Source organism: Ischnura elegans, chromosome 4, assembly GCF_921293095.1.
Source record: "Ischnura elegans chromosome 4, ioIscEleg1.1, whole genome shotgun sequence".
Classification (NCBI taxonomy): domain Eukaryota; kingdom Metazoa; phylum Arthropoda; class Insecta; order Odonata; family Coenagrionidae; genus Ischnura; species Ischnura elegans.
The window spans coordinates 42829832-42856237 of record NC_060249.1 but is presented as its reverse complement, the minus strand read 5'-3'; the positions used below and the strand labels follow the sequence as shown (position 1 = coordinate 42856237).

The following is a 26406-nucleotide window of genomic DNA, read 5'->3' as shown; positions in this document are numbered from 1 at the left end:
TTTTGATTATTCCCATGCAGGTGTAGCAATTTGAATGATATTTTAAAATGTATATCAATGAAACGCTGAATTTAGTACTTTTTTCAATGCTTTCAACAAGGAGGGCAACTCGGACCCAAAAAAGTTATTCATTAATAATTCAAATTATTACACTGCATATTTCACCTTTACCACAAAGTGGTACATTAATTATAACAAACATGACACACTTAGTAATAAATTTACCAAAACGTCGGCATTGCGCTTAAAATATTATTCTAATGACCTAATCTCCATTAGGACAGTTGCAAGTATTCCTATGGAATATTTGAAAGAGTATTGAGTTTTCACCAAAATACTACTTAATACTAATCATAGGGTTTCCTAATTTTCTTGTCGCAGAGGACTCGCTGTGTAAAACTTTCATCATTACGGTGGTCCTCTGTGAAAATGCCCTGTGGTTGGCGTATCATAGGTTTGGAATCCACATCCACTTGACACTGTGCAAAACATTACTAAAGTGTCCATGCTGGAACTAAACTAAATTACTTGTACTTTCGATACTGTTTGATTCCACCTTGATTTCCGACAGCACTCATTAGGATCAAATGTATACTTAATGAGCCGAAAACTTTGCCCATAGGTGGATTGAAAGTGTTAAAAAGTGCTTTTGGTTTCAATTTACTATGGATTTCACAAGATGACGGGTAGAATTGGTTGAATTGGCTTCCAAACCACTTCGTACTTATTTCATTAAGTTTTATTTTAATTTGAATTAAAATACAGAAAGCCGTAAATATTGCAAAAATTTACCTAGCGATAGAAATATCCATGGCAATTTGACATAACTAAGGTTTCCGCATATTTCGTGCTGTGCCAGTTTTGTATAAGGTGTAAGGCAGGGGATGAGTATTTTTACATTACATGCACAGCGCTATACGTCACGTTGTTTTAGGGGCTATCAGTTATAATAAAATCTAAATAGCATAAATGTGGCGAGAATAAGTTCTGGCCTAGGGCGTTACACTCCTCCTCCTAAACGTGTCTAATGAATACGAATATCCCTGATGACGATGGACGACACGGCCATCGAAACGTCGGCAGAGATGGATAACCTCATCCGGTGGGAAACCCGAAACAACTTCAACGTCAATACGAATTCAAACTAATTTCACGAATGAACATGCTAAACCAGGATCGAAATTGTATATATTTATTGGATGTAGGGTAAAAAAATACAAAAGACCCAAATAGTTGAAATGTCAGACCGGATGTCTCCAATTCATTGAACAACAAATCTAGTTTATCTATTGTTTATTAGATTAATACCCTTGGCATCAAAAAATAGGTACATCTATCTTACGTTCACTGAAATATCAGAATTACTTTTTTATAAATAGAGTAATAGTGAGAAAGTCCTATTCATGGGGTCACTTTTAATACAGTAACTCGGTGATTCTGGGGAATTGAAAAAATTCTTAAAGGCTCAGTACTTCTCCCTTATATTAAATACACGTAATCAATCATCGTCACTTTTATGAATGATACTATCATTCGTTTAGTGAAATGATTTATCTCGGTATTATGATAAAATTTATCTTCTCTTAACTTTCAATAAATGTTATTGAGACGATACTTATTGTCCTAGTGAATCAATTGAATCTTTTTGACTGATATGACTCATAAGATAGCCTTCAGTGATAAAAAATATAGTGCATCATCATGATGTAGTATTTCAAAACCGAGGAAACAGAAATTCATAATGATTTTATTTTATTCTATTGCTCTAAGTTGCAAGTATTATTTTCGTATTCACGGCATTATTGATCGCTAATTTCTGCAAATCCATTTAAATTGCTTATTGCTGATTTCTTCGCTTGAGTCTCGTTAGTTTGTGAATGGATACTTGACAACAGAAGACATGTGGTTGAAAGATTATGAATTCACTCATATACCTTGCGGAAGAAGTTTAGCTATATGTTAAGGTGGTGGATGCACCAAGTAGCCCAGCGGTTTGATAAATAGATCAATATACAACCAGCAATACGCGGAAGCACACCTTTTTTCCTTTGATTTGCGTTCTTTAAACACGTTTTATTTTACCTACGATTCGGCTCTAATGGTGAATATGCTCTTAGCCCTGAGTTGTACCTTTCTGGGATTGTCAAAGGTATTGCGCCATGATTAACTAGCGTGAATAATGCTCTGTGAGGAATAGTGGAAGAAATTACAGAGCAAATAAAGACTATTCTTTCTATTCCTTTTCACCTTATACCGTATTTTACCGCGGTACAAAATTTTACAGAGCGTTTGTTCTCATATTAATGATTCGGCAGAAAAATTCATGTCGTGTCCATTATTTCACAGCACACCTTGTTATATTTTGATTATTATAAAAGTTATAACATTTGAATTTCTGATCTCTTTCAACAAAAACGATTTCACTTCACGCAGGGTAATATGTAAAAGTTGTTCTGAAAATCTGCGAATCATTTAGGGACCGTAGTGCGATGAAGATCACTCTACCTTCGGATAAATCTCTTTTGAAAAGCTCTTTGATTTAATAGCTGACTGTATTAATCCCAGAAATAAGTGACTTTTGCGGTCAAGTCTCGTTTGGAGAATAGTGAGAAATACTTTTTTTTCTGAACAAGTCATCGCTTCCGCCACAGTGGGAGTTTAAATGCGTTGTTCGACACTCCATGTATGATGTGATCACCCATGAGTCCACATTCAAACGATTGCGCGTCTCCGGATGAGAAGAAAAAAAGCCCCATGTAGACGCAACCGCGCATGCGTACTCGCCACCTCAACTTTTTTTTCCACGTTTCCGTCTCCCTCGAGCCATTCACAACGGCACGCATGCGCAGTGCCGAGTTGTCTTTCCCTTCGCTCCCTCTCCCCCCTTTTCCGTCCGCGCGCACGCTCTTTCACTCGAAAAACTCGCTCGAGGAATATAGCGTGTCCGAGCGGTGAGTCATCCTTTTGGCTGCGAAGCAAAACCCAACGTCCTCCCCACCACTGCCTCCCTTCCGCCCCTACCATTCTTTCCGCCCCGCCTTCCCCTCTATCCCCAACAGCTCTTCCTCTTCTGCTGGATGGAGGACGTGAGACTTCAGTCAAGCGTTGTGGAAAGTAGCGAGAGGTTCTGGTGAAGCCTGTCGCTCGCTCGAGTCACAACACCGCCAGTACACTTCGCGAAACATATCGACGCGAGTGTACTTGGAGAAAAAGGTTTGTTTACACTTTTTTCTCCACTCCTAAAAGTGCCATTCAGGAATTCAAAGCGGACTATATTGGATATCTCGTGCACCTTCTACTAGAGAAAACAAGGAGAGGATTTTTGGGACTTAGTATTTCGCTACGTATCCGTGACAACTGTGACTTTGTGTCCGAACTGCCTTTCGATTAGTGATCGGCGGACTCCTTGTAGTCCAGGACTCCAATTGTTGTCATCCGACGACAATCGTGCATTGAAAGCTTGTGCGCTCGTTGACTTTCGGAGAGGAAGTGAGGACTTAATTGTGGACTTTCTATTTACCAATTATATATATTTATTTATCTATTTTAGGCGATTTGGTCACCTTGTCCATTTCGCCAGTTACCAGTTAAGAGGACGCTTTAACCATTGCTCAAGGGATACCGCAAATTTGTCTTCTAGAAGGACCTCACCGGTCTTTATTTTTCGCCACACTCTCTGGAGAGAGTACCTTGTTGTTTTGTGTGTGTTTGTGACCGTCTGGGTTCGTGTTGGAAGAGGGACCGGAGAACTCTCGAAACTCGCCTGGAATATTAGAAAGTGACGGCGTTTATAAAGTTTTTCGTGTTTCCGCAGTGATGTTGAAGAGCTGCTACCAGTAGAGAGCGCTCTGGGCTTCAAAACGTCCTCCGCTGAAGAGCTCGAACGCGGATAACTCAAACATTCTCCTCTTTGGATCGAGGAGGAATTTCGTGGGACATCTCTCTTCCTTACCAAGCTGTCGCCGTCGTTAGCATGCGCGGGGCCGGTCGCCCAGTCGCCTTGTCTTGATAAGCGCCGTATGCTCGTGGAAGGAGAGTCAGCCGTCCCGGCGACGGAGGCTGAAGGCTCCGTTGGTAAGGCGACCTCTCTCCGCAGAAAAAGGATGAGGAGGGAAGGTGCACCGTGTCTCTTCCTGAGGATAGCGCCTCAACTCCCGCTATGGGGATCCTCCTCCGGCGGTGGCGGTGGAGGAGGCGGTAGCGAGAACGGGAAAGGAGGTAAGCACGAAGGGCGACCCGGCCGCCAGTCCCTCCAGTAGGTCTGAATCATCGCGCGCCTCTGGCTGATTCAGGGACTACTTCCCCCCCACTCTTCCCAATAAAGAGCGTCCGTGTCATTCGCATTACCTATTGTTGTTACGTGGCAGTCGCCAAGTTTTCTTTTTAACATCACCTTGTTGGTAATTTTACACTCTTTAGAAGTAGTTGGATCTGTTGGTTAAACTCCTACCTCTGTTCATATACCGTGAGAACATTCTTTCCCGTTCCGTCATAAGTTCAGGTGTACGGAATTTTCATGGGAAAGTCATCAGGACTTGGCGTGGGTTTTCCCTCGCATGAGTTAAGAGTATCTAACGCTTTCTAGAATTAGCTAATGTCTAATCTCTTTATGCTTGCCATCAGTAATTAATTTTTTCATGCAGTTCTGTTTTGATGTACCCTTCTGTCTTTCTGGCAAACGAAATTTAATACATATTAATACATAAAATTTCCGCTGCGTAGTCAATCTCTAAAAGTATCCAAAATTTTCAGTGAAATTGCAATTGCACGGTAATGCATGTATACATTTCTCCTCTATTTAATAGCAATTAATTTCTGCCCGTGTATGTCTCATATCTATTGATTCCTTGAGTTGTAATAGCAGTTAGTCACCACCACGCCTATGAGCTAATACCGTGATTCTCGTTCGTAAATGCATGATATGTATTTCATTGTATGGTCGCATGTTGATTCGGTGGATTTGTTAGTATGTCCATTCGAAGAGTTCATGCAATTGGTTGCCTTTGAGTTTTAAACGTTTTACCGCTATTTACATGTTTGGGTTATCCGCGGTGAAATCAGTCTAGGTTTCAATTAACTCATTATCTCACATACGGGCGCCTGTTCATCTATAAATGCGTGGTGTTATTGTTCCATGCAATGACGTCGCGGTTATTTTGCCCATGGGATCGAGCAACGTGGCCTTGTTAAAATCAAATAATATCTGTTAAAATGTTATCACTCAGTTACTCAATTCGGGATTCAATCTTGCAAACTCGTGTAAATGCGCGCCAATTGGCTTGCTGGACCAACAACGACTCTTTTGTTCGGGGTTTGTTTACATTCTAGCGGAAGGATGCCTGCGATCATCTCTTCGCCGTTGCAAACATGCATCGAGTACATCACGGTGAATACTTGATGGAAATAATTCCTGTATCAATATGTAAACAATTTTAGCGCAGCATTGGGGCTGGCTGTCAATTGTGCGCACTCGAGGGGGGGGAACTCCATGATTTAGTGTAGAATTTGAGGTTCAAAATATGATGTCTCAAAGGTATGTTATCAAGAGTTTTCCTTGTAAATTAATTTCTATTTTTCTTTTATATCCCTACTGCAACTACGAAAGAAATACAATGTGATGATGCATGTCAATTATTTTAATGGATTAGGTATCCATTTTTTAATGATCGAATTGGTAATTACGGTTTTTTTCACGTATAATATTAATTTTTTTCTGGTCATAATTTTGATTATTCTGGAGATGTATATATTATCATTTCTTAGCTAAGACTACATATTATTGAAATTCATTCACTAAGAAGTTCATTTTTAGGGAATTGAAACATTAACTCCTACTTCGCTGTACTCGTACATTTAATAAAAGTCAGCGTTATTAACGGCGCTGCCTTTGAGTGGTTGGACCTCTTGGTTCCTTCATAATTGTTTGGAAATGCACATAACTATAAAATACTTCAAAATAACGTCGCATCAAGCCACATGTTTCCAAGACACTTTTTGTTTGGGGTATGAGAATTCCATCTATCCATCGTTTCGCTCCACAATTCGTTTCCGTGCCTACACGGGGATCAGTCGCATGTGACATTTGTTCAAATCGTCGTGTAAACGCTGTATGATTTAGAGTATGCTCGGTTGGTGGAGGCATTCCAACTTGTTTTTAAATCCCCCAGTGAATGGTGGGAGGGGAGTATAAAGACCGTAGGGAAAGGGAAACGGGATTCGTATTCGAACTTCCGGTGCGTGGGTGATACTACGATGGAGGGAAATGTGGGAGCTCCATCGGCGCTGTGGAGGTCGAAACGATTACGGAATTCCGCCTTCTAACCTTCATTTGTTGCTTCATAACGAGAATTAAATGCGTGGGTGTATTGCCGCGGCAAATTATTGATGTATAAAATCGATGGCGCGGGGATTTACAGAATGCAGGAATATTTTTCAGTTAAATTTTGTCCCGTTCCTATTACTCCTATTTTTGTTCTTTTAACTTCGAAACCAAGGTAAATTTTTCGGGCATATTTCACTGTAATGTTTTGACCATTATCCTTTTTTCTTACTTTACTTTCGATAGCTATTTTGTGTGCTAGCTAAGTGCAGTTTTCGTAGCATCAGTAAGTTTTTAAGCTCTTATGCTTGTTAGCCCCTCGATATATTCTGGCTCTTTGCTACGGCATGGAAAATAAATGCTGTAAAAACATCGGAAAGCTCATTTAGGAGATAGTGATAATATAACTTTTGTTCCTATTTCATGGTGAAGGTTCAGTTGTCTTTTTTACAAAACCGTATTTGTTTTCGCATACAAATCGAATTTGGTAATCTACGAAGTAATGATATTTGAATTTAGGCAGTCCCGAAGATTTTATTACGTCGAGCATCAAATATTCTCATTAGGCATCAGTGGGTTGAATATGGGTCTGGTATACTAGTTCAGGTGTTTGGATTGCGTGAGAGTAAGAAGCTTGATTCCTGGAACCTCAGTACCCTCATCTCTCCCCTGTTAATTTCATAGTCACCCTTTCCGTTGACCGCGGCAGAAGTTGTGGAAATCTTTGCACGACCAAGAGGAAGTTGGTTCGACAGGATTCGTGGAGAAAGGAGCGCAGGGGGGAATGGAAGACCCTTATCCGCGTGGGCGTCGGGGCGGATTCAATAATATGACGCCCACGAACAGTTGAGGGTGCGGGAAAAGGGGAGGGGGGACAGCTCGGTGGGTGCGTTTCCTGGGATACGGCATATTTTTCCAAATCTTCCCTCTCTCTGTCCCTTAAGGGTTGAGCGTATTGTGTGCGAGACACCCACGCCAAGGATGGAGGGGTGCGTAATTATTACACCCTCCCCATTTCTGTTCCGCTCCCTGCACTCATTTCACCCTCTTCCCGTTGTCAACGCCTCCGCCTCATAAATACGGCTTTAGTTACACTTTAGTCTCCCTCTCAATGCTCTGATATGGCGGATGTCGATCCTTTACGCTCTCAAGGTGTTGGTGAGTGATGCTTAAAAATGTCTGTGTGCTTGGGAAGAAACCGGTAGCCCTAGGATACAACCTCCTCTTTTTATATGGACCCCTTTTCTTTCGGGTTTATCCACGGTTGTCAGTTGATCCCGGGCCGTATAAAATGCCTTCGGATCCCAGGCAATGTCTCGCTTCTCAGCAGGACCATTCGTCATCTCCATCTCCAGACTCCATGGGCTTATGGAATTCTGTTTTGAAGATCTTCCCGTGGAAACCTCATGGAATTCCTTATACTTTGGGGGTTCTGTGCGGAATGTCTCTCGTAGGGTTCCATTGGGTTATCATTAATTCAAGAATTTCCTTTGGGGCATGGCGAAAATCATGTCTCCTCCACAGGATTTTTTCTCATCTTAGGGAGAAAAAATCTAGGATGAAAAGCAACAGGCAGTGATATGCTGCATGAGCTTATCGCGTTGGTTTCTTCATAAAGAAAGGGGATATTACTAGCTACTCGTTTTGGGGTCATATTGATATTTTTGACCAGTCTGTATCCTCACGATTGAATTCTTTACTGTCATTGTTGTACTTTGGAATACTCCATAACTGCCATTACTTCCGAGAGAGCTTTAGGTGGCCCTAGAGGTGGCTCGCAGGGTAATTTGTAGATGTAGATGTAGGTGTCTCACAATTGTCTGTCGCATCTCACACTCATGGTGTGAATGAAAGGAAGGTCCATTATGCATTTCTCACCTCGTAACCCATTCCATTGTTATGTCTGTCTTTTTCTGCTGATGAGTCCACAGTATTCCAGACCGCGTTGCTAAATCTAGTGCTCCATTTTTTGCAAAGTAATTATTTTTCGTTTGCTCGATCCGCGTCTTTATGGGTGAGTGTATCTTGTTACTCCGGTGCTGAGATTTTGCTGGGTGTACGTTTTATTTTCTCCGACGGCACGTGTGTGATTATGTCCTTCATTGAAGACAACAATTTCTACGCCCCCATTCCTCGTTGATCTCTTATCTGAATTGTCCACATCACTACCAATTAATTCATTTTGATAAAAGTGAGTGGTATTATTGTTTTTTTTGTGAATTTTATATCACTGCGAGTTGTTTTCCATTCCTATTTCTTATCGCAAGAGTTTGGATTCCTTTGTTTCGGTTTTAAAACCTAGGGGTGCTCGTATAATGAAAGAGATAAGTCGCACTGAAATTGATTGGATATCCCTTAAGGGCATTAAGAATTTTTTACTTCTGTTTTTGCCCGTTTTGTATTCCATGCTGAACTATCTCTGATTCACGGTTCTGTGTTACTTTCCATGCTAAGTCGTTCTCGAGTTTAAAAACCGAGTTGGTATTGACGCGATTTGATTAATGATTAACACCGTATCTGGGTTTCGATGTTCGCGTTTGTCATGTTCATGGTATATATAATAGGTATCTTGATCGTAAGGACCCGTACGGACCATAAGGCGTCGGTTAGTTTGAAGGAAGAAAATCTATTCCGGGGAACAACATCAAAAGTCATTTTCCGTAGATTTTTTGGTGTTGCTCTACTTTTCTCCTCTATCTGCTAACCTTTTAATATTTACATATTGCAACTGTAGTGCATCTTTGATATGCTGTACCACGTAACTCATTGGGGGCCACTCTTTGCCTTTATTTCCGTTCATTTACCGTCGGTCGAGCATCGGAAGAGAAGTCATCCAGCTTCTCAACGGAGTGGAAATTGAGATTTTTATGTAAATACGTCTTATCCACAAAGATCTTCGAGTTGCTGCAAGTGGAGCCTTTTTTTTGTTAGATTATCCAAACTATCTAATCGGTGGGCGTCAGCCAGATTTCGTCTCAGGTGCGCTTCAAGGCGTTTCATTTTTTTCGCTCACGGCGCGTGGTCCTGATGATGAGTTGTCCCAACTTCCGCGGTGCGATGCTCAAACGTCCCCGCGTATGGAGAGGTGACGCGACAAAGATTTCAATGATACGGATTCAAAAGAAGGGGCGTGTTTTTTACGTGGGGCTGAATATGCCATCCTCCGTCTCGCGACTGAATAATAAATCAGAAGCGGCGGGTAGCAGTCACTTTTTTATTTTTCAAATTCAAATTTTGTATTCCCGTCGTCCCTTATCAGATCATCCGATGTCTTGAGTGGATTCGACTCGCGGTGATCCAAACTTCGCTTTGCCCGCATATTAGTGCGTATGTATGAATATAAACCGGAGGTGACGTGTTTCTATGATGGAGATATATTTCCGCCGCGAGAAGTGATTGACTAACAGAACGAGCGTTTAGGAAAAGGAGGTCTTTCTAGGTGGTTAGCTCTAGCGCACACGCACCGTATAATCTCCCTCCAAACTAGGCCCCTTCCCCTAGGCCCTCCCTGTCGCGCTGCTGAAAGTAACATAAGCTCATGAATCATTGATAAGTCTTTTTCGGAGTCGCCGGCTAGATAGAGGGAGGATGTGGCGTGTGTGTTGGTGACCTTTCGTAGTCGACAGTGTTGACGGAGTGATGACATTATGTTTGCGTTCGCTGGTGGAGCGATCGTGAGATGGGGACTCGTAATGGAGATTTTCGGGACGTGTTGCTATGCGACTGTCTTAAGGGAGACAATGTTTCATTGGTCTTCATCGTCATTGAATAAGTGGTCGTTTTGTAGGAATTTATTTTAAGCTCTAGGCGTTTATTTACCGCTCCTCACAATTTTATCCCTTGTAATCGAATGTTAACAATGCGTGGTCGTGAGTACATTGGCTTGAAGCTGCGAATTCTGTGAGGAATGTGTCACTCCCATTATGAGCCATATATCTGATTGTTAGTGATTTTTTAGGTACGATTCGATGGAAATGGTTCATGCCCAGGTAATGCATTGTGATATATTAGGTATTATCTTTCCGCTGCATATTTAATTTATTGAGTGAAAATACTATAGTTATTCGCAGCAAGACATGCAATACAAACAACTATTATGTTGAATGCAGTAGGATTTTAACCAAATACCAGTCGATAAGCAATACCTATTTAGTATATGGTCTCCATTCCAGCTGCTGTTAACCGCGATAATTTTTATGTTTGCATTTAGATGTTAATTTCGATCAAAATATCTTGTATATAATTATGTTCTTCTTGGCCACGTTCGATTTCAGAGCCAGAGAGTAAAAACTTTTGGGACTCCAGTGCTGATGATTTTCTCTTGGTAGGTATGACTTAGGGAAATGCGTAATCGAATCAGAGTCTTGAATGAGTTAATGTATGATCCGCTATTCATTGCGTTGTGTTTGCTTCATAGCGATGCGTGTGCCCGCCCGCTGAGCCCTTTGAAAGGCATTAATCGTAAGCCTTGCGTAGCTACGATTTTCCCAATGACTTGGCGCTCGAGCAAAGAAAGGAAATGCCATTTTTAGTCATCGTCGGCGTGGAATTTCTGTTTCAAAGGTGGTGTTGGCTATTGGGATTACAGGCTTGATGTAATGCGTCACCTTCACGTTTATCCCAACTTATTTCTAATAACATCAGTGATCAAGTTTCCCGCACCCTCTCTCTCCTTCCCCTGCCATTTAGATTGCTCTTCTGCTCACGGTTATTATATACACGATTTTTTCGTTAGAATCTAGATGGCTTTTGAGTATATTTTTTTATTCCCTGATCTATTCCGTAGTCGACGGTCGAACACTAAAACTGTTATCTGGCAGTCTACTATGTGATTCCAATATTCGATCGTTGCTTGTTATTTAAATGAATATCTCTCTGGTTACCGCCCAGTAAAGCACTCTGTTTAGGCCATCTGCGTGTCAAGTGTCTCTATTTTTTTGTCGGTTATATACCATTATTTACTATCTCCTGTTTTAGTAACATCTTCATATTATACTGCAAGCAACCTGGTAGGTGTTTGGCAGAATTTGCAAATTGCACCCCATGCACTAAGCTACTTGTGGGTGTTGCCACAACGATACCGTTAACTGGATAGAAGAGGTTTTCCCATCAAGTGTGTACCATTTATTACGCTGCGACAGTATTTAGACCCATACCAAAGCTTCGCTTTATTCGAGAGTTTTTTTCAGATATTCTTCAGTAGGCATGAGATTCGTCATTTCTTCTGGCGTATGTATCGCCTTTTTTCCTGTGCACAAATTTCCCCCGAACGGCGTCACTTCATTCATTCATTCATCTGTTCCTTCTTCCATCCATCAATGGTATGCGCAAACATCATCACACTACGCGCGTCTCGGGTTTTTCCCCACACGCAGCATCCGTTCCTATGCCACAAAAAACATACGGGTCGCTCCCCTTATCATCTCCTCCCTTCTTCGTCGAGGAGGAAAGCTCCATTTCTTAAATGTCCTTCTTTTTCCGCGAGGGGAACGGCCTTTGTAGACCATCGTCTATTGGGCTTGTAGCCCGGCCTTTGTAGACAAGACATTTGGGTTGGGCTTGTCATCTTTATCCGCCCCGTTAATTATACTCCCGCATTGTTCAAGACGAAGAATTTCTCCTGATTAAAATTCTCGTATTCGCTTTATATATGGGAATATTTTTTCTTTCATTTTTCTGATTTGCTCTAGCGTGAGGGGGCGACGTACTCGATTGACATAAGTTTTTACACTCTGTCATGTCTTCTATCCTGCACTCCGAAATGTTACAAAGATAATGCTAATTGGTGGAGCTAGAATGTGACCATATTGTTTCTATAAAGTGTCAGTTAATTTGAGGTTTGCTTTGCCTCATGAATGAGCCTTTCTCATATTTTAAAGTAGGAGACTTGAAGTAACCCATTCCGGGGAGCGAATTATTTGCGTCTTCTCTCCATGTCTTCCATCCAACGCAACGCACCGAAATGTAACATAAATAATGCTATCAGATGGAGCTAGAATGTGATCACATTGTTTCTATAAGATATAAGTTCAGGTGTGGTTCGCTTCGCCTCGTAAATGAACCTTCCCGATATTTTTAAGTTGAAGCCATAAAGTTGCCCATGGGTGATCGGGCGTGTGAAGTATTTTAGTTTCTTCGTGACGCTTGCACGTGCGTGTCCGTGCGCTATTGCGAGTCTTCGATACGGTTTTCCGTGGAAGGCGCCAGTGCGGATTCCTCCCTTCCTCTCGGGAGTGCGTCACTCGCCAGAGAGGCTGTGTGGCCTTCGGGACCCCGGAGGTTCCCCGCGTCATCACGAGCCTCACCCCCCCTACCTCCCCACCCCCGCTACCGTCTCCCGGTCACTTTAATCGTGCCGTAAATCCCTCCTCCTCTTCTTTTATTGCTCTCCTTTGCGCACTTTTGCCCTCGCCCCCTTCATTTGTCACCATCATCCCGGACAGTTGTTGCCGCACTATCATCTTCCCCGAGCTCGTGCGATATGCCGTCCGAAGATATCTTCCAACGCTCTCTTTCCTTCCAAAATATCCCTCCGGAGTGTTGATAATAGCATCAATCGTATTATAATTTCTTCGCCTCGAGGTTTAAAAATATAGAAAGTTTCACCCTATGAGGACGGTCCCAAATATGGCTTGGCTGAGTTATCTTTAAGTCTCCTTGACCTTACACTGATATGAGTGAGTTATGAGCTGGTTTTTCTTTATTTCTCCAATGGCTCAGCCTGTTATTGAAGTATTTAGTTGGAGTCAGCCATTGAAGCGTAGGCTATGTTTTCACAGAGAATTCACTCCATTCATGTAGGTACTCGTTCAAGAGGAACGTCAATATAGTTATTTTGAAAGCTTAACAATGTTAAAACATTCATAGTTTAAATAAATAATTCGTATTTCATGAAACATGATGCATTGGAAGGATTAAAATGATTTTATTCGAGTAGCTATAGCTGTTTTCTCCATGTTTAATAGTAACATTTTATTTCACGGTCCTACCTTGATTGCAAACTACAAAATATCATTTCATTACCTATCATTTAAAAAAAGAACCAAAGAAAAAATAAATTGGGGAAAAGGAGCACGATATTCAGAAAACTAATCTAAGTGGAAGGGGTTAAAAATGAACAAATTGCATACGGTTTACTATGCTTTGCGCATCTGTACGTTTCTCTTTCCCACACCGATTTCCCCAGTGCCCGTGAGACTCGCCGACGATGCGTAGGCGTTGTCCGAGCTCTCTCCATTTAGTCGCGCCTTTGTTTGAATCCTTGATTAGTCATTCGTGATCTCATCTTGCGCGTTTTATGAAACGGGAGAAATTTATCTTCTTCGCCTTGCCATTTCTGTGTACGCTGTCATCGTCATAATAGGTCATACGATTCTGCCAATGACTGCAGGTGCGATAATCGCATAGGGATAACCCTTCCGTGTTGTATCTACTCCCCTACGTAGAAAACCCTTGATCAATGCGAAGGAATCTTGTATAAGCATCTTTTTAAGAGTTTAAGTGTGGAGTTTAAGTGTGGTTTGCGAAATGACGAAGTACATTCCATGTATTAAAGTTCTATTAAATAGGTTGATTGAGAATGTTTGTTAATTAATTTTCCTGAAGTTAGTTTGGTTTTAAAATCGACCCTGGTGAATGTGGATCCGGTGACAGTCTAAGGAACCCACAAGGCTATGAGAGCGCCGTGCCGAACGATTCCGTACCACAGCCTCGGCCTACTAATAGGTTTTTTAGTAGGTTTGGCCCTATGCCTGTGGTGTAATTTCTGGTGTGCAGTGAGGGAGGAATTCTTTTCATTCATGGTGGACTGCTGCTTTGAGCACGTGCCTTTTCGGGCGGCAAACCTTCCTTTTGGAACCACACATGCCTCTTAGTCCCTGCACCATGCGCTCTGCACTTCTTTGTGGTCATCTATCGGGTGGCCGATCCAGAGGGAGATATCTGGCGTTGGAGGTTGAAGGAGCGGATGCAGGAGGGGAGGATGAGTGTCGGAAAACATCTGCTTTCTGTTACGCGGCTTCTCTCTCCTGTAGAATAGCATCCTTGCGAAACGGGGGCGTATTTTCCGTGAGCTGCACAGCTGCGTTGTAGAGGGAGAAAAGCTCAGCGGGGGTTCTTAAAAGAGGCAGGGGGTAAGATTGTCCAGTTCTCCACCTCTTCAGAGGAACGTCGTCTTCTTTTTTATTTTCGAAGGCTGTTTACGGCCGAATTCCCTCGGTATGACGTCGTCGTCTGGGGCTTTCGTGACCGCGGTCGATTCGGGGAGACCGGTTGATAACACGTAAACGAATTTAGATGAGGTCCCTGGGTGATTGGTGGCGAATTCCGCCGTTCTATTTCTTTCCTCCGACCGTTCGACTCCTTCAAAGGACTGCGTCGTCACAGGCAGTGACTCATCGTTTGGTTTTCTTGGCACTGTTTTGATATTATTTTATGCTCCCGTGTTCATTTTATCGAGGGATTAATCGGTGACGTGTGCCGGGAATCGATTCCAAAATCTTTCTCGCTCACTCAAGTGCGGTTATTTTTGTGGAGGTCATGGTAAGGTTTTTATTCGATTTATGCCTTATTTCATTTGTATAGCAGCATCGTGTCTGGTTGATCATCTCACTATTAATTATTCTGACGGCATTCCTAGTACAGTAGTGTTTTTCAGTTGTTTTCATGATCGGTTTTACTGAGCTTTATTAGTACTCCTAATGAGGCCGGTAAAATTTGTTCATCATGAAGTATTCATGACAAATCGAATTGAATGCAATTTAGTTTTGTTTTGATGAATCCGTGATGGTTTTGCGGATTCAGGCGTAATAAAGTAAATCAAGTCGGGGGTCATAAAGTTCGGTGTCGTGAAGTTAACTGAGGAAGTCTTTGTGATGGCGCGGTTTTGTCTTCAATTACGTTCGAGGGTGGTCTTTGTTAGTCGTTTCCCCTAAATTGTTCCTACGTATTGTTTCTCTCTTACTTTACGGACCTCCCTCTCTCTAAGTTCCCGCCTGAGTTGATTGTTGACGGTGATTCACTCGTTCCTCTAGCGCAATACACTCTAGCGGCGGGTATGGGGGGGTTCCCCTCTCGGTGTGGCTGCGCAACACGCGTTCACCCTTGCTGCCGTGTGGGCTCTCGTTCCGCGGAATTGAAAAAGAGGAGAGAAAGTACACCGGCGCGAATTACCGTGATTACGGGCGTGAGTAAGCGACCACCTGCTCGGCCGCGGCCCCGCGTCCCTGGCGCGGGACTGAAATCTACTGTTCTAAGCGATTACGTGAGGGTTCGCGGTAATTTCGCAGTTGCTTTTACTCCTGTTTGTCCCGCTCTTAACTATTATGGTTATTGTCATCTCCGTCGTGCGGTTGACGACCCTGTCCGTCCCTCCCCAGTGTTCACCCGCATATCGCCACGAGGTTAGGTCTCGTAAGGGGGGGGAGGGAGGGGTCTGCGGCGCGTGTTGTGGGATGTTGTTCACCCCGGCGCTAGAAGGATTTAAAGGCGACACGTAGGAGGACGAGTGGGAGTTTTAAATAAATGACCGCGCTCCTATGCGTGTATTTTCGGGTGTACGCTAAGTTACGAGAAGTGAGGGGTGTCTCATCCCTGGCAAACGATGTCTCCAAGTCTCTCCTTCTCTCCGCCTAATTGGTTGGATTCACGGCAGAGTTGGGAGGTAGCACGGAATGACGGACGCTAAATGGAATGTTCCCCTTAATGTCTTTCGGTCTCCCGGTTTCTTTTCTTTTCGCCATCGACGAGAATTTTTCAACTTCAGGACGAGACGGTGACTCCGGCCAGCGAAATGTCTTTCTCCCGAACGCGGTTCCTCGCTCTACTTGTCGTGATGAACGGGTTTTATGGGTTGGATTCACGTAGGGGTGGAAGGAAGGGGTGATAATAATGGCTAGAGACAACACAGGCGGGATTTGTAGCTGGCGATTAATTTTATTCGCGGGAAGCGTGCCAGGTAGCGACTAGTGATGTTGGCTGAAAGGGGTGAGTGAGGTTGATGTGTTCGGGTGCCTAATTGGGTCCAAGTTCTCACAGCTCAGTTGCCCAGGTATGCGGTGCGGAGTAATAGCCCACCGTGGTTGCTTTCTTTTAATTTGTCGTATGAGATTTATATCCCGCCGTCGAATTTAAGGTATATTAGGATATTTTGAGTACAGCTGAGATTATTTGAGCGGTGGAGGAATGGTGAGTAAGGCAGGGTGGAGAGAAACCCTATTTCGGCGTAGGTCGACTCTAAACAAAAAGCCCCAAGGTGACCACGGCTTAGCTTCCCATCCGACGGATGGAGTGAGTACTATACTTTAAGTGCCCTCTGCAACTCACTCGAGTGGGAATCGGGTATTTTGTGCGAAATCTCCGCCACCACCGGGATTTAAACGCGGTACTTCAGGGCAGGAAGCAAAAACTAGCGACCACACCAACCTATTCTCCCTACTTTATTGTTGTTCCTTGGGGGGTTGTTTAATTCGTTCGTCGTTTGCTCTCATGGGTATGCGTGTGTGAAACTCATATACCCTTTCATTCAAACGTTGTGCCTGTTCTCGCTTCATGCGTTTAGTGGGCTTGAATCTGTTTTTATGGTCGTAAAACAAACTGGCCGCTGCATCGCTACGGTCGTATTTTTTACCCCTCCGCGTGCGGCATTAGTCTCTTAAACGGAAGCTCTGTTTGCGCGGAGTGGAGTGCAGATTTTTCCAACCGCGCGATGGACGCATGGAGATTTTTTCAGCATCCCTCATAGGCGTCTTTGTTGTTGTTAATTTTTTTTTCATGGTAACGGCATGCCTCGACCATCGCGGCTTTGGTGATGTAGTCCGGTGCGGCGTTGCCACGCTTTGCAGAGTTCAAAGCCTTTAGCGCGTCCCCTCTCCTCTCACGCAAAACCTTCATCCTTCGCCTCCTCCTCTTCTTCTTTGATGGTTCGTTTGCTTCCATGGGACGATGGGTTCCTACATTCGGGGTTTTGCTGGGGTACCAGGGCAACCCGAAACTTCAATGGGTCGTGTTGATGGTGGAGAGCATTTTTTATGCTATGCACTTCACTTCTCTTTACTGCCCCTCTTCATGCACCCCAAAAGGGGCTATTAATGCCGTAGAGTAGACTTGAGAGATTATTACCCCTCACTGAACTCGCTCATTGTATCTGCTTTGTTCGCATTCCCTGCAACTCTGCCAAGTAGAGATATGTACGTATTTAGCTTCTGCGTATTGGAGTGTGCTATGTCAAGTACGACGTTAGGTCAGGGACGCGTCATCTTTTGATGCCATTCCCTGATTTTGAATATTTTACCTCAAAGTTCGAGTCGAGATTTGGGTGCATTTAGGTATATTTGTGACATTACAAGTTTTTGTCGTTTTATTACCTGGCTAATTTTTTCTACAACTCATTTTTCGCTTAGTATTAGTGGAGGAGGAATATTCGTTATAGGATACCGATTATCCATGATAAAACACAAATGGTAATTTCCACACTATTTAATTTAGCACTCAACGACCGACTATGGTTTCAACACTTTGTGACATTTTCAAGTCACAATGCCAGTCTTTCACACAAATTGCAATGTCGATCTTTCACACACCTTAAAAATGACACGAAGTGTTGAAACCATGGTCGGTCGTTGAGTGCTAAATTAAATAGTGTGGAAATTACCATTTGTGTTTTTATCATGGATATAGCAAACTTCCACAAAATCAAGGCTGTAACGATTTTATAAGGATAGCGATTGTTGATAAATATTTCCTCACTCTGTCTTGATGGTGGTCCCCTCAGCTTAGGGATCTCTCTGCATACGTCCAAATCTCCCCTCTGGTCCCTCGAACCCCCGCACACGGTCTCCTCCCTTGCGCATGGAAGGAGGCGCTCCCCCTCGCCTCAATTCTCCATCCACCTGGACCCGCACGAGTTCTTCGCCCCTTCCACCGTCTCTGTACCGCACTTCCCTCGCTCCCCCCCCCCCCTATCCCACCCCGCAACCTTCTTGCCCCGTTTTTCAGTCGCCGATCAACAGGTGGGGGTGGTTGGGGGAAAAGGGAGGGTCTCGTCCGTGATGGTGGTGGGATTTCGAGAGCGCGCGGTGCAGATGTTGTTCCGGTCGCCCCGGGAAACGCTCAAGCACTTAGGTGGATGGCTAAGTGACGAATACATTTAAAGGGGTGGGGCGTTTGTCCATTATTTTCACGTAATTAAAGGCAGTTGAAGGGATTGATGAAGAAGTTGTGTTAAGTAAGACGTAATCCTTTATTTCGAATAAGCTCATCCGATTCGAGGGTGATCTAGTGGAAGTTCGACGTATTGAAATGAAAGGTAGTTGCACTCCACAATATTTTAATGAAAAAGACGTACGAATACACATCATTTGCTTGAAATTTCTGTGCGCGCGGCGCGTTTTTTGTCACACTTCTAAATTCTCTAGTTCCTGCTGTAGTGTACGCATTTTACTGCTATAAGATACAATTTCATGACATCTCGTAGTTTGCTCACGGAAATATTTGGTTTTAAGTTATTCATTTTCGCCATTTTCTTCGTATTGATATTTTTCGTGGTATTTTTTCTACATTGTTTGTGGATCGAGCTCTCATTAGTCATTTCCGTCACTCTAATCGGCTCGTTTCTTTTATTTAGATGTCTCTAGACTTTACTGTGGCGATGTACGTATCCAAGTGTGTATTTGTCTTATTTATGTTGATACTAATGCCTTCAGGCCTAGACGTGGTCTTATTCACGATCATGGATGCCTATACTACGCTCTCTCTCTCCATTTCCCCCGAGTGTATTTGCCCAATTCTGCACTGCAACCCCGACCTGTTAGGTTTGTGGAGAACTTTATCGTCTCGCTTGCTTTATTGCTATTTCAGGAAATCCGTTGCTTTGAGTAATCGCGTTTTTCTTCCCTTTAAGCCGTGATTTGGTTTTTGTCCCTTCGGAGAATATTTTCCGGATTTCTGGCTTTCATCACTGTAATCTAAGTCTCCTTTGCTAAATGTCTTTGTCTTCGCTTAGTTCCTTTCATCGCGTCCCTTATCATGTGCTGTCCTTGGAAGAGGGATTTTCTTTTGGGATGTCGAAGGGAAGTGGGATGTAAGCTATAGCTTGCACAAAAATGAGAGAAGCTAAGAGGCGTGGCTTAAAAGAAAAAAATGAGATCATTGGATACGACCTTAAATGGACGGCATTGTGTTGTGGGTGAGGGTGGGAGGAGTGGGTGGCTGGTTTGTATTCCTTTTTTTTTAAAGGGACGAAGGATGAACTTTTTATTCTCGGGAGATGTGAGGGTGGGTTGATTTGGGGAGACAGTGGCGTGTGGAAAGGGCGGAAGCGAAGGAATCAGCCGGGTAGCGTCCTCATCTCTAGTATCTTCCTTCTTTTTTCGCTCCTCGAGTGGAGGATTTTGTGGAAGGCAGAGGTCGCTGGGGCGAGTATCGCCTTCGCCTTGAATTCTTCACAGCAATAATCCCAACTTCTTACTCCCTAGGCCTTACTTCCATTCCGAACGTGAAAGGCTGCGAGAGAAAACTTTTTTCCCTGATACCAGCCTTGATTTTTTTTTATCTCGTTTTTTTATTTTTATCACGTTTCGATGGTATTTTTTTTTTAGTTTTCTGCGTGCACTGCCGTAAAATATTATCCGTGAAATTAGACCCCCCTACCTTTTCCCGACATATTTTATGCTGGATTAACTCCTGCGTTTTTTTTTTTTTACCTCATTGGGCATTGGGCTTATATATAAGGCTCATTCCGTTTTTTTCCGAAGTTGTTCTCCGTGTCCACTTGTACCTTCGACGGTCGACCTTCATTTTCTCAAGAATCCACCAGTGTCAAAGTATTTTAGTGGAAAAGCATGTTTAGACAATGATTTGAAAATACTAGTTACTTATTAAAAATTGAGGACTAGATATAATACGTCAACCTTTCGTTTCACCTATTCAAATTTGTAGGTACTTCAAGATTTCGTTCTGACAAAATTTTGTATGACTCTTTTCTAATATATTTTTCTATTTTCGAGATGTATAGTATTATCAACCAACTTTCAGGTAGAATCAATTAGAGGGTAATTATGAGGAAGGAAATAATTTTTATTACCATCGTGTGAGGAATCCCTGGTGTTGTGTCGTTCAATCTTATTACTCTCCCGTGGACTAAGTGGGGGAATTTTTTTAAGGCTATCGAATGTGGTGATACACATTCATTTCTTTAGAAGGTGGTTATTCGTGTTGCTTTTCCTTCGTGTTTTCGAGCAGTTTTCGGCAGTTTATGTATTAATGCTTTTCTTCCGGTTAACCTACCACCTCACTCCACTTCCGGAGGGCGAGCCAATGAATGGGACGCCCTTGGGTAACTTCTCGGTGTTCCTCTCCCGCACGGTTTAGGCAAAAATTGGGGTTGCGGAAGGGGGTGGGGCTAGGGTTTCTCTTCCTCTCCAAGGGGATGTGGCTTAGAGGCGGGGTTTTTCAGAACGTAGACGATAAACATGAGGAAGGAGGTGGATGAGTAGGGACAGTCTTTCATAAGTCAAGATGGATGGAGCAATATGTAAGGGGACGTTTGGGCTTCCAGTGCATATTCGTTTCCGCTTGGGCTCGCGCAGTTTTGTTAAACTTATGCTGCAATGTCATGGCAATTTTGTTTTACATATTTCGCGATATAACTTGGAAATTAATGCACTCTACGTGTAAGTATATTTTTCCCACTAAATTACTTCATAAGCCCCGCGTAAAAGTCATGGGAGTGTCTCGTGCGCTGGTAACGGCATCATCGGTGCAGAGTGAGTTGAAGTTACAAGATCAATTGATATCGACCTGCATATCGGTGGTATGCCTAACATATGGCACGTAGTAAGTGCACCTTATGTGTGTAGCTTTTGTTCAATATCGAGAGTTGCTGTCACTATTTACCTTTTTCCCCGATTTAGAAACTTTTAGACTGAATTAATAATCGATATTGAGATAATAAAACAGCTACAATTTTCCAAACAATATAATTACTCAACCGACCAAGGTTTTGGAACGTAATGCCATCAGAAAGGTACACGTGCTCTATGCAAGGATTTATTTCGACATGGACGTAAAGTGAGGCCTAATACGATTTTATATGAATTTATTGTGTTGTAATCGCAAGTTCTCATTCGCGATTGTCAAGTAGCCTTCCACGTAATTTGCATGAATGCGGTCGTCTAGTGTAATAAGTTTGTAAAAGAGCGGATTGTCTTTTCATTGCGGGCTTGTTTGTTTATTTTGTCCACCGACGGGCCGTGGAAAGGGGAGGGATCGGCCATGAGGTTCGCCTCCCGCGGACGGCCTCCCCCTCCTTCGCACGTATCCTTCGCTCCCCTTTCGCGGCGCAATCAGTGAGTCACCGCGGACAACCGGAAGGAAGGCGGAGAGGAGATACTCTATACTCTCTTCTCGCACCCCCCCATCCCCACCAGACTGCTCCTTCTCCTCCTGCGACCCCAAAACCGATCCGCTCAACACAAATACGACGGCTCGTCCCCGCTGCGCGCAACCGGGGGAGTATTTTCACGTCTCCGCTACTCTTAATAGAGTGGTTACTAACAGTTTTGGCACGTTTCTCCTCCCCCTCCCCTTCTTCTCACTATCCTGCCCTCTCCCTCACTCCCTTCCCTCGTATTTTTTTATCTACCATCCCTTCTTCATCGCTACCAATGCTCAATTTATATGAATCACCCTTCTTCCACCTCGCTCTTGATCGGTTTTATTTGCCCTACCGTACACTCGCCCTATCCGAAGAATGGTGAGATTTTGTATCATGATCTGAATGCGATATGTTAAAGGGACGATTTTGATGAAGCTGTTTCTCTTGGTTCAGGAATTACTATAACTTATTCATATTGGTGATATTTGGGTTGATGTCTTCATGATTTCTCTCGCTTTTAACTCTCCGTTTCTGGTCAATTCTGATCTATTCACGATGGTCTGATCAGCCAACACGATTTTTTATTGAGCACAGGTAATTTAATTGGTAGACACTATGTATAGAGTACTGTTACTGATTTCAATTTCGTAAGTTTCAGTATTAAGTTCATCGATATTTTTTGTATTATTGGTTAGGTCTTCGTGGATTGTTTGGATTGGGAGTTTAGTTATAATATTTTACAGTAGCTATGTGGTAGATATTATGATTTAACTTCAACGTCTACGGTGTGTTTGCTGTGGGAAAAGGTGCTTAGAAACAGTTCATGTTCCAAGCTATAGGTTGGTGGAGGAAGTTAGACGTTTCCGTGACTTGATCCATGATTTATAAATCCGACTACGTTCCTACATGCCCTACAGTCTGGCGGGAACATCCGGAATCGACATTGGTGGGATAAAATACCAAGTCTCTGGGCATTGACCGGTTTTCTACGGTGTATTCTCCTTTATGCTCGTCTTGTACACACTCCGATCCCCATGGCCTTTTTTCTCGGTACTAGCGGTCGTGGATGCATTCTCGGTAATGGATGAGTCTCGTTTGGTTCCGACTTTGATGCTCAGCCGATTCCGGCTTGGAAAGGACTCCACTCGTCTCCAATGGCGGACTGAGCACTATAGCGTCGAGTTTTTATCAGAGATTTTGTTTATTATCGCGTTTAGTTTCTAGTGCATCTGTTTTTTTGTCACTTATATAGCTTTTTTATACGTGAATTGTTTCGTAGAAATTTAACCTGAACTTTTAAACAGCTTCTAAGTACTATTTGTCATTAAAATACGTCAATTTGAGGGTCTGCAAGTGTGAGTCTCTTTATTGCGATATAACCTATGAGGGCCACTGAAAAGTTTTGTGGTGAAATATTCTATTAATTAAGTTCCTGTGATTGTACTTTTCATACCCATTAGTCGCATGAGGTTTTAAGATGGCCTCTTAAGTTGCAAGGTCTTCTGCCGCTGCCATGGAGCGGATTTCTATGGAAGACCTCGCTGTTTCTCGTAGAATATCTGCTCCGTTATGTTTATACTGAGGCATATAAGGTGTTCGCTCGAGTTCGTAATTTTTTTCTTTCAAAGTTGCATCTTCCTTGGGTCTTAAAGTATGTCGCGTGACACATGAATAAGAGGTTTCGGTGTTAGGAAGACTAGAGACTCTAGAAACGTGTTGAATGCTCTCACTGTGGGCGTTTTCACGTGGAGTGGCTCGAGATGGCGAAGAATCCTTTCACTTGCGGTCGGTGTCATTCTTTCCTCTCTTTTTTCTCCCGGGATATAAGCGTACAACTTTCCAGCGTCAATTGTTCAGGCGCCAGACCTTCGGTTTTTTTCCTTGTTAATGATGTCTGATTCCCGCATCTGATTACACTCCAGCCATTTTTATTTCCCTATCAATATCACCTTGTCGTTGTATTCATTAGACCTACTTAGGTTTTTCTTCCTTATTTGTGATGCCTGGTCCCCAAATTTGTGTAATCTTAAACCTTTTTTTATTAATTATCGTGCAATTCTATTTTTATGTTCTTAGTACCACACTGAAAGTTATCCGTTCTTAATTGCCGAAGCAATATCAGCATGGCTCGTTGCTTCCGAGTCTCTGGTTCCTCCCTATCCAATTCGTGGAGAAACTGTGTAACGCTGTTTCTGTTTTGTCTGCAAAGGTTGCGAATCAACGTGGAGAATTGCGTTCAACATTCTCTTTCATTGAAGTCAAATCTTCGTTCCGTATGTTTGGATAATATTGTGAAAGTTTTTAAACGCTGGTCGCGTTTCAGAGGGATGATGCACAATTTATTTGCGTCGCGTTTTGTTTCCACGACGTGGCGGTGGTTACCGTGGCAACGGTGACGGCTCGTCATTCGTCCTCCCCTGCGGCTTTTGCTCGAGTCCTTGAGGTGCTGGTGAAAATTCTCCTATGATGGAAACGTTTCGTGCTGCTCGTTATGAGCTTAATCCGCTGGAATCGAAATGCCACATACAATACGGTAAATGCAGCGGAGGGAAGAGATGTGAATGGAGGTGAAGAAATCGCCTTCTCTCTCTTATTTATGTAAAGATTGTATCGAAAACGATACCCCGTACTCATATTTTATTCGCATACCATTCCAAATCACGAGAATTGCGTATCTGTAACAGTAGTCTCTGACACAGTTTGGTCGGACTTAAAAAAGTTGGCGACTCGGAGGTATCCAACTCTATTTGTGTTGCGTCTTGGTTTGAAATGAATACCTTTAGACAGTTCGATGAGGTGTGGTTTGGGGAATTCATCTCGTATGTCAGTTGTTTCTCTCCATTTGCTCGGATAACTGAGAGGCTCACTGGGCTCAATAGACCACATTTCTCGAGCATATCCCGTGCCTTATAAATTACCAACCTCATTTGCCTCCTCTTGCTTTTTTCTACCCGGACCTTTCTCCTCCCACGAAAGTGTCTCACTGGTTTTTTTTTGTTCGCACGTACCTCGTACTCGTAAAATGTTCTGATCATTCTTACGAGAGTCCACGTATCTGTTTTGAATTTTTTTTGTTTTGATCTGCAGGTCTCGAGGTTTTCTTTTTCTGTGGGGTCCATTTTATTGCCAATATTACAATTTGCGTTGGTTTCATGAAGGGTTTTTGGATGGAAAGAGGGTGATTTCACACCAACTGAATTGAATTTTATTATCCCGGCCATATCAGTTTTGAATGCGGTTGTTGTCAAAATAATAAATCTGAATAATAATAAAATTGTAGAACGCCTGAAAATAAAAAATACGCGTTATTCACCTTTCTTTCTGTTTTTTTTTTTTTTAACTATCTATGCTTACCATTTTATCCGAAAGTAGTAGTTTTCCCTAAGTTATTAGTTTCCGTAGTGATATCCAGAGTATCTCTTTAACCTTATCTCCCTTCTCTTGTTCCAGGTGGCCACAAAGAGTTCCTCAGGAGACACCGTGAGTTCTGCGAGGATGCCCTCCTGCCTTGCCCCAACAGCGCATCCTCCCCGGAGGCCTCCCCGCGACTCCCCGCCCCACCCTCCGCGGCCATCCCAACCGGGGGCTGCTGCGCCCGACCCCCTAGACCACCCGGCCCACCCTCCCGTCACCACCATCACCACCACCACGACCACCCTTCGGACCACTGCATGCGCCTCGCATCCTCCTCATCTTCTTCCTCCGCCTTCTCCACCTCCTCCTCCTCCTCCAGCTCCTCCATCGCTCCCTCCGCCGAAGAGGACGATGAAGAAGACGAAGATGAAGAGGAGGACGCCGGGTACATGAGCGCCAGCCGGCCCAACGGCGCCGCCGCCCACCGCAGGAGACCACGCGCGCGGAGGAGGTCTAAGCTTGCGACGGCCTCCGCGTCGGGTGCTCCGTCCTCCCCGGATGCGACGGGGGGGTGTCCCGCAGGGTGTTGCCGATCTTCCGACGAAGACGACGACGATGATGACGAAGACGATGAAGGGTGCAGCGACCAGGAGGGAGGGATGGACGACGGCGGTTGCCAGGCGTCCAACATCCAGAGGGCTCCTGCCACCAGGGTGCTGCCTTTCCTCTACCTCGGAAACGAGCGGGACGCGGCCGACCTGCACCTCTTGCGCTCGCTTGGGGTGACGCGGGTGCTGAACGTGACGGCGCACCTGCCCGGGTTCCACCAAGGGAGCGGCATCACGTACAAACGGCTTCCCGCCACCGATTCGGGTCAGCAGAACCTAAAGCAGTACTTCGAGGAGGCCTTCCAGTTTATCGGTGAGTACCTATTCACTTGCTCTCCGTTCTATTCTTCTATTACGAGTCATTTAAGACTGTTTCATTGCATTAGCAGGCATTGGGGTGGATTTACAGAATACCTAGATTGCTTACGCTTGGAAATTTTCGGTTGTTCTACGCCACTTGTAGGCCGCATTTTCGGTCACTGTAATTACAAATTAGTGATTTAATCTAACGAAGGAATTGTAATCTAGTATCGGTCAGCTAACAAGAATTTCATCGGCAATTTTTAATATGTAGTATGATCGAAGCATCCATCGGAAATTCAGCCTTCTTCATAGTGTAAAATTGCTTTGGTTTCATTCATCATTCTCCGATTCAACAAGGGGTTTTGAATCTTTTCGTCATGAGTCTTGTTCTCTCTGCACTGAGTTCACTCTTGTTCCTTTTTCATCGACCTGAAGGCGAGCTATTTTCT

General features: G+C 43.6%; 1 protein-coding gene across 1 annotated transcript in view; it reads left to right on the top strand.

Moving 5' to 3' along the window:
* LOC124157369 (dual specificity protein phosphatase 10-like) overlaps nucleotides 1-26406 on the top strand; it is a 255437-nt gene that overhangs the window by 163443 nt on the left and 65588 nt on the right. Inside the window, exon 2 of the mRNA XM_046532038.1 lies at nucleotides 25143-25967. Coding sequence (XP_046387994.1) covers nucleotides 25143-25967 — 825 coding nt within the window. The remainder of the gene's footprint in view (nucleotides 1-25142; nucleotides 25968-26406) is intronic.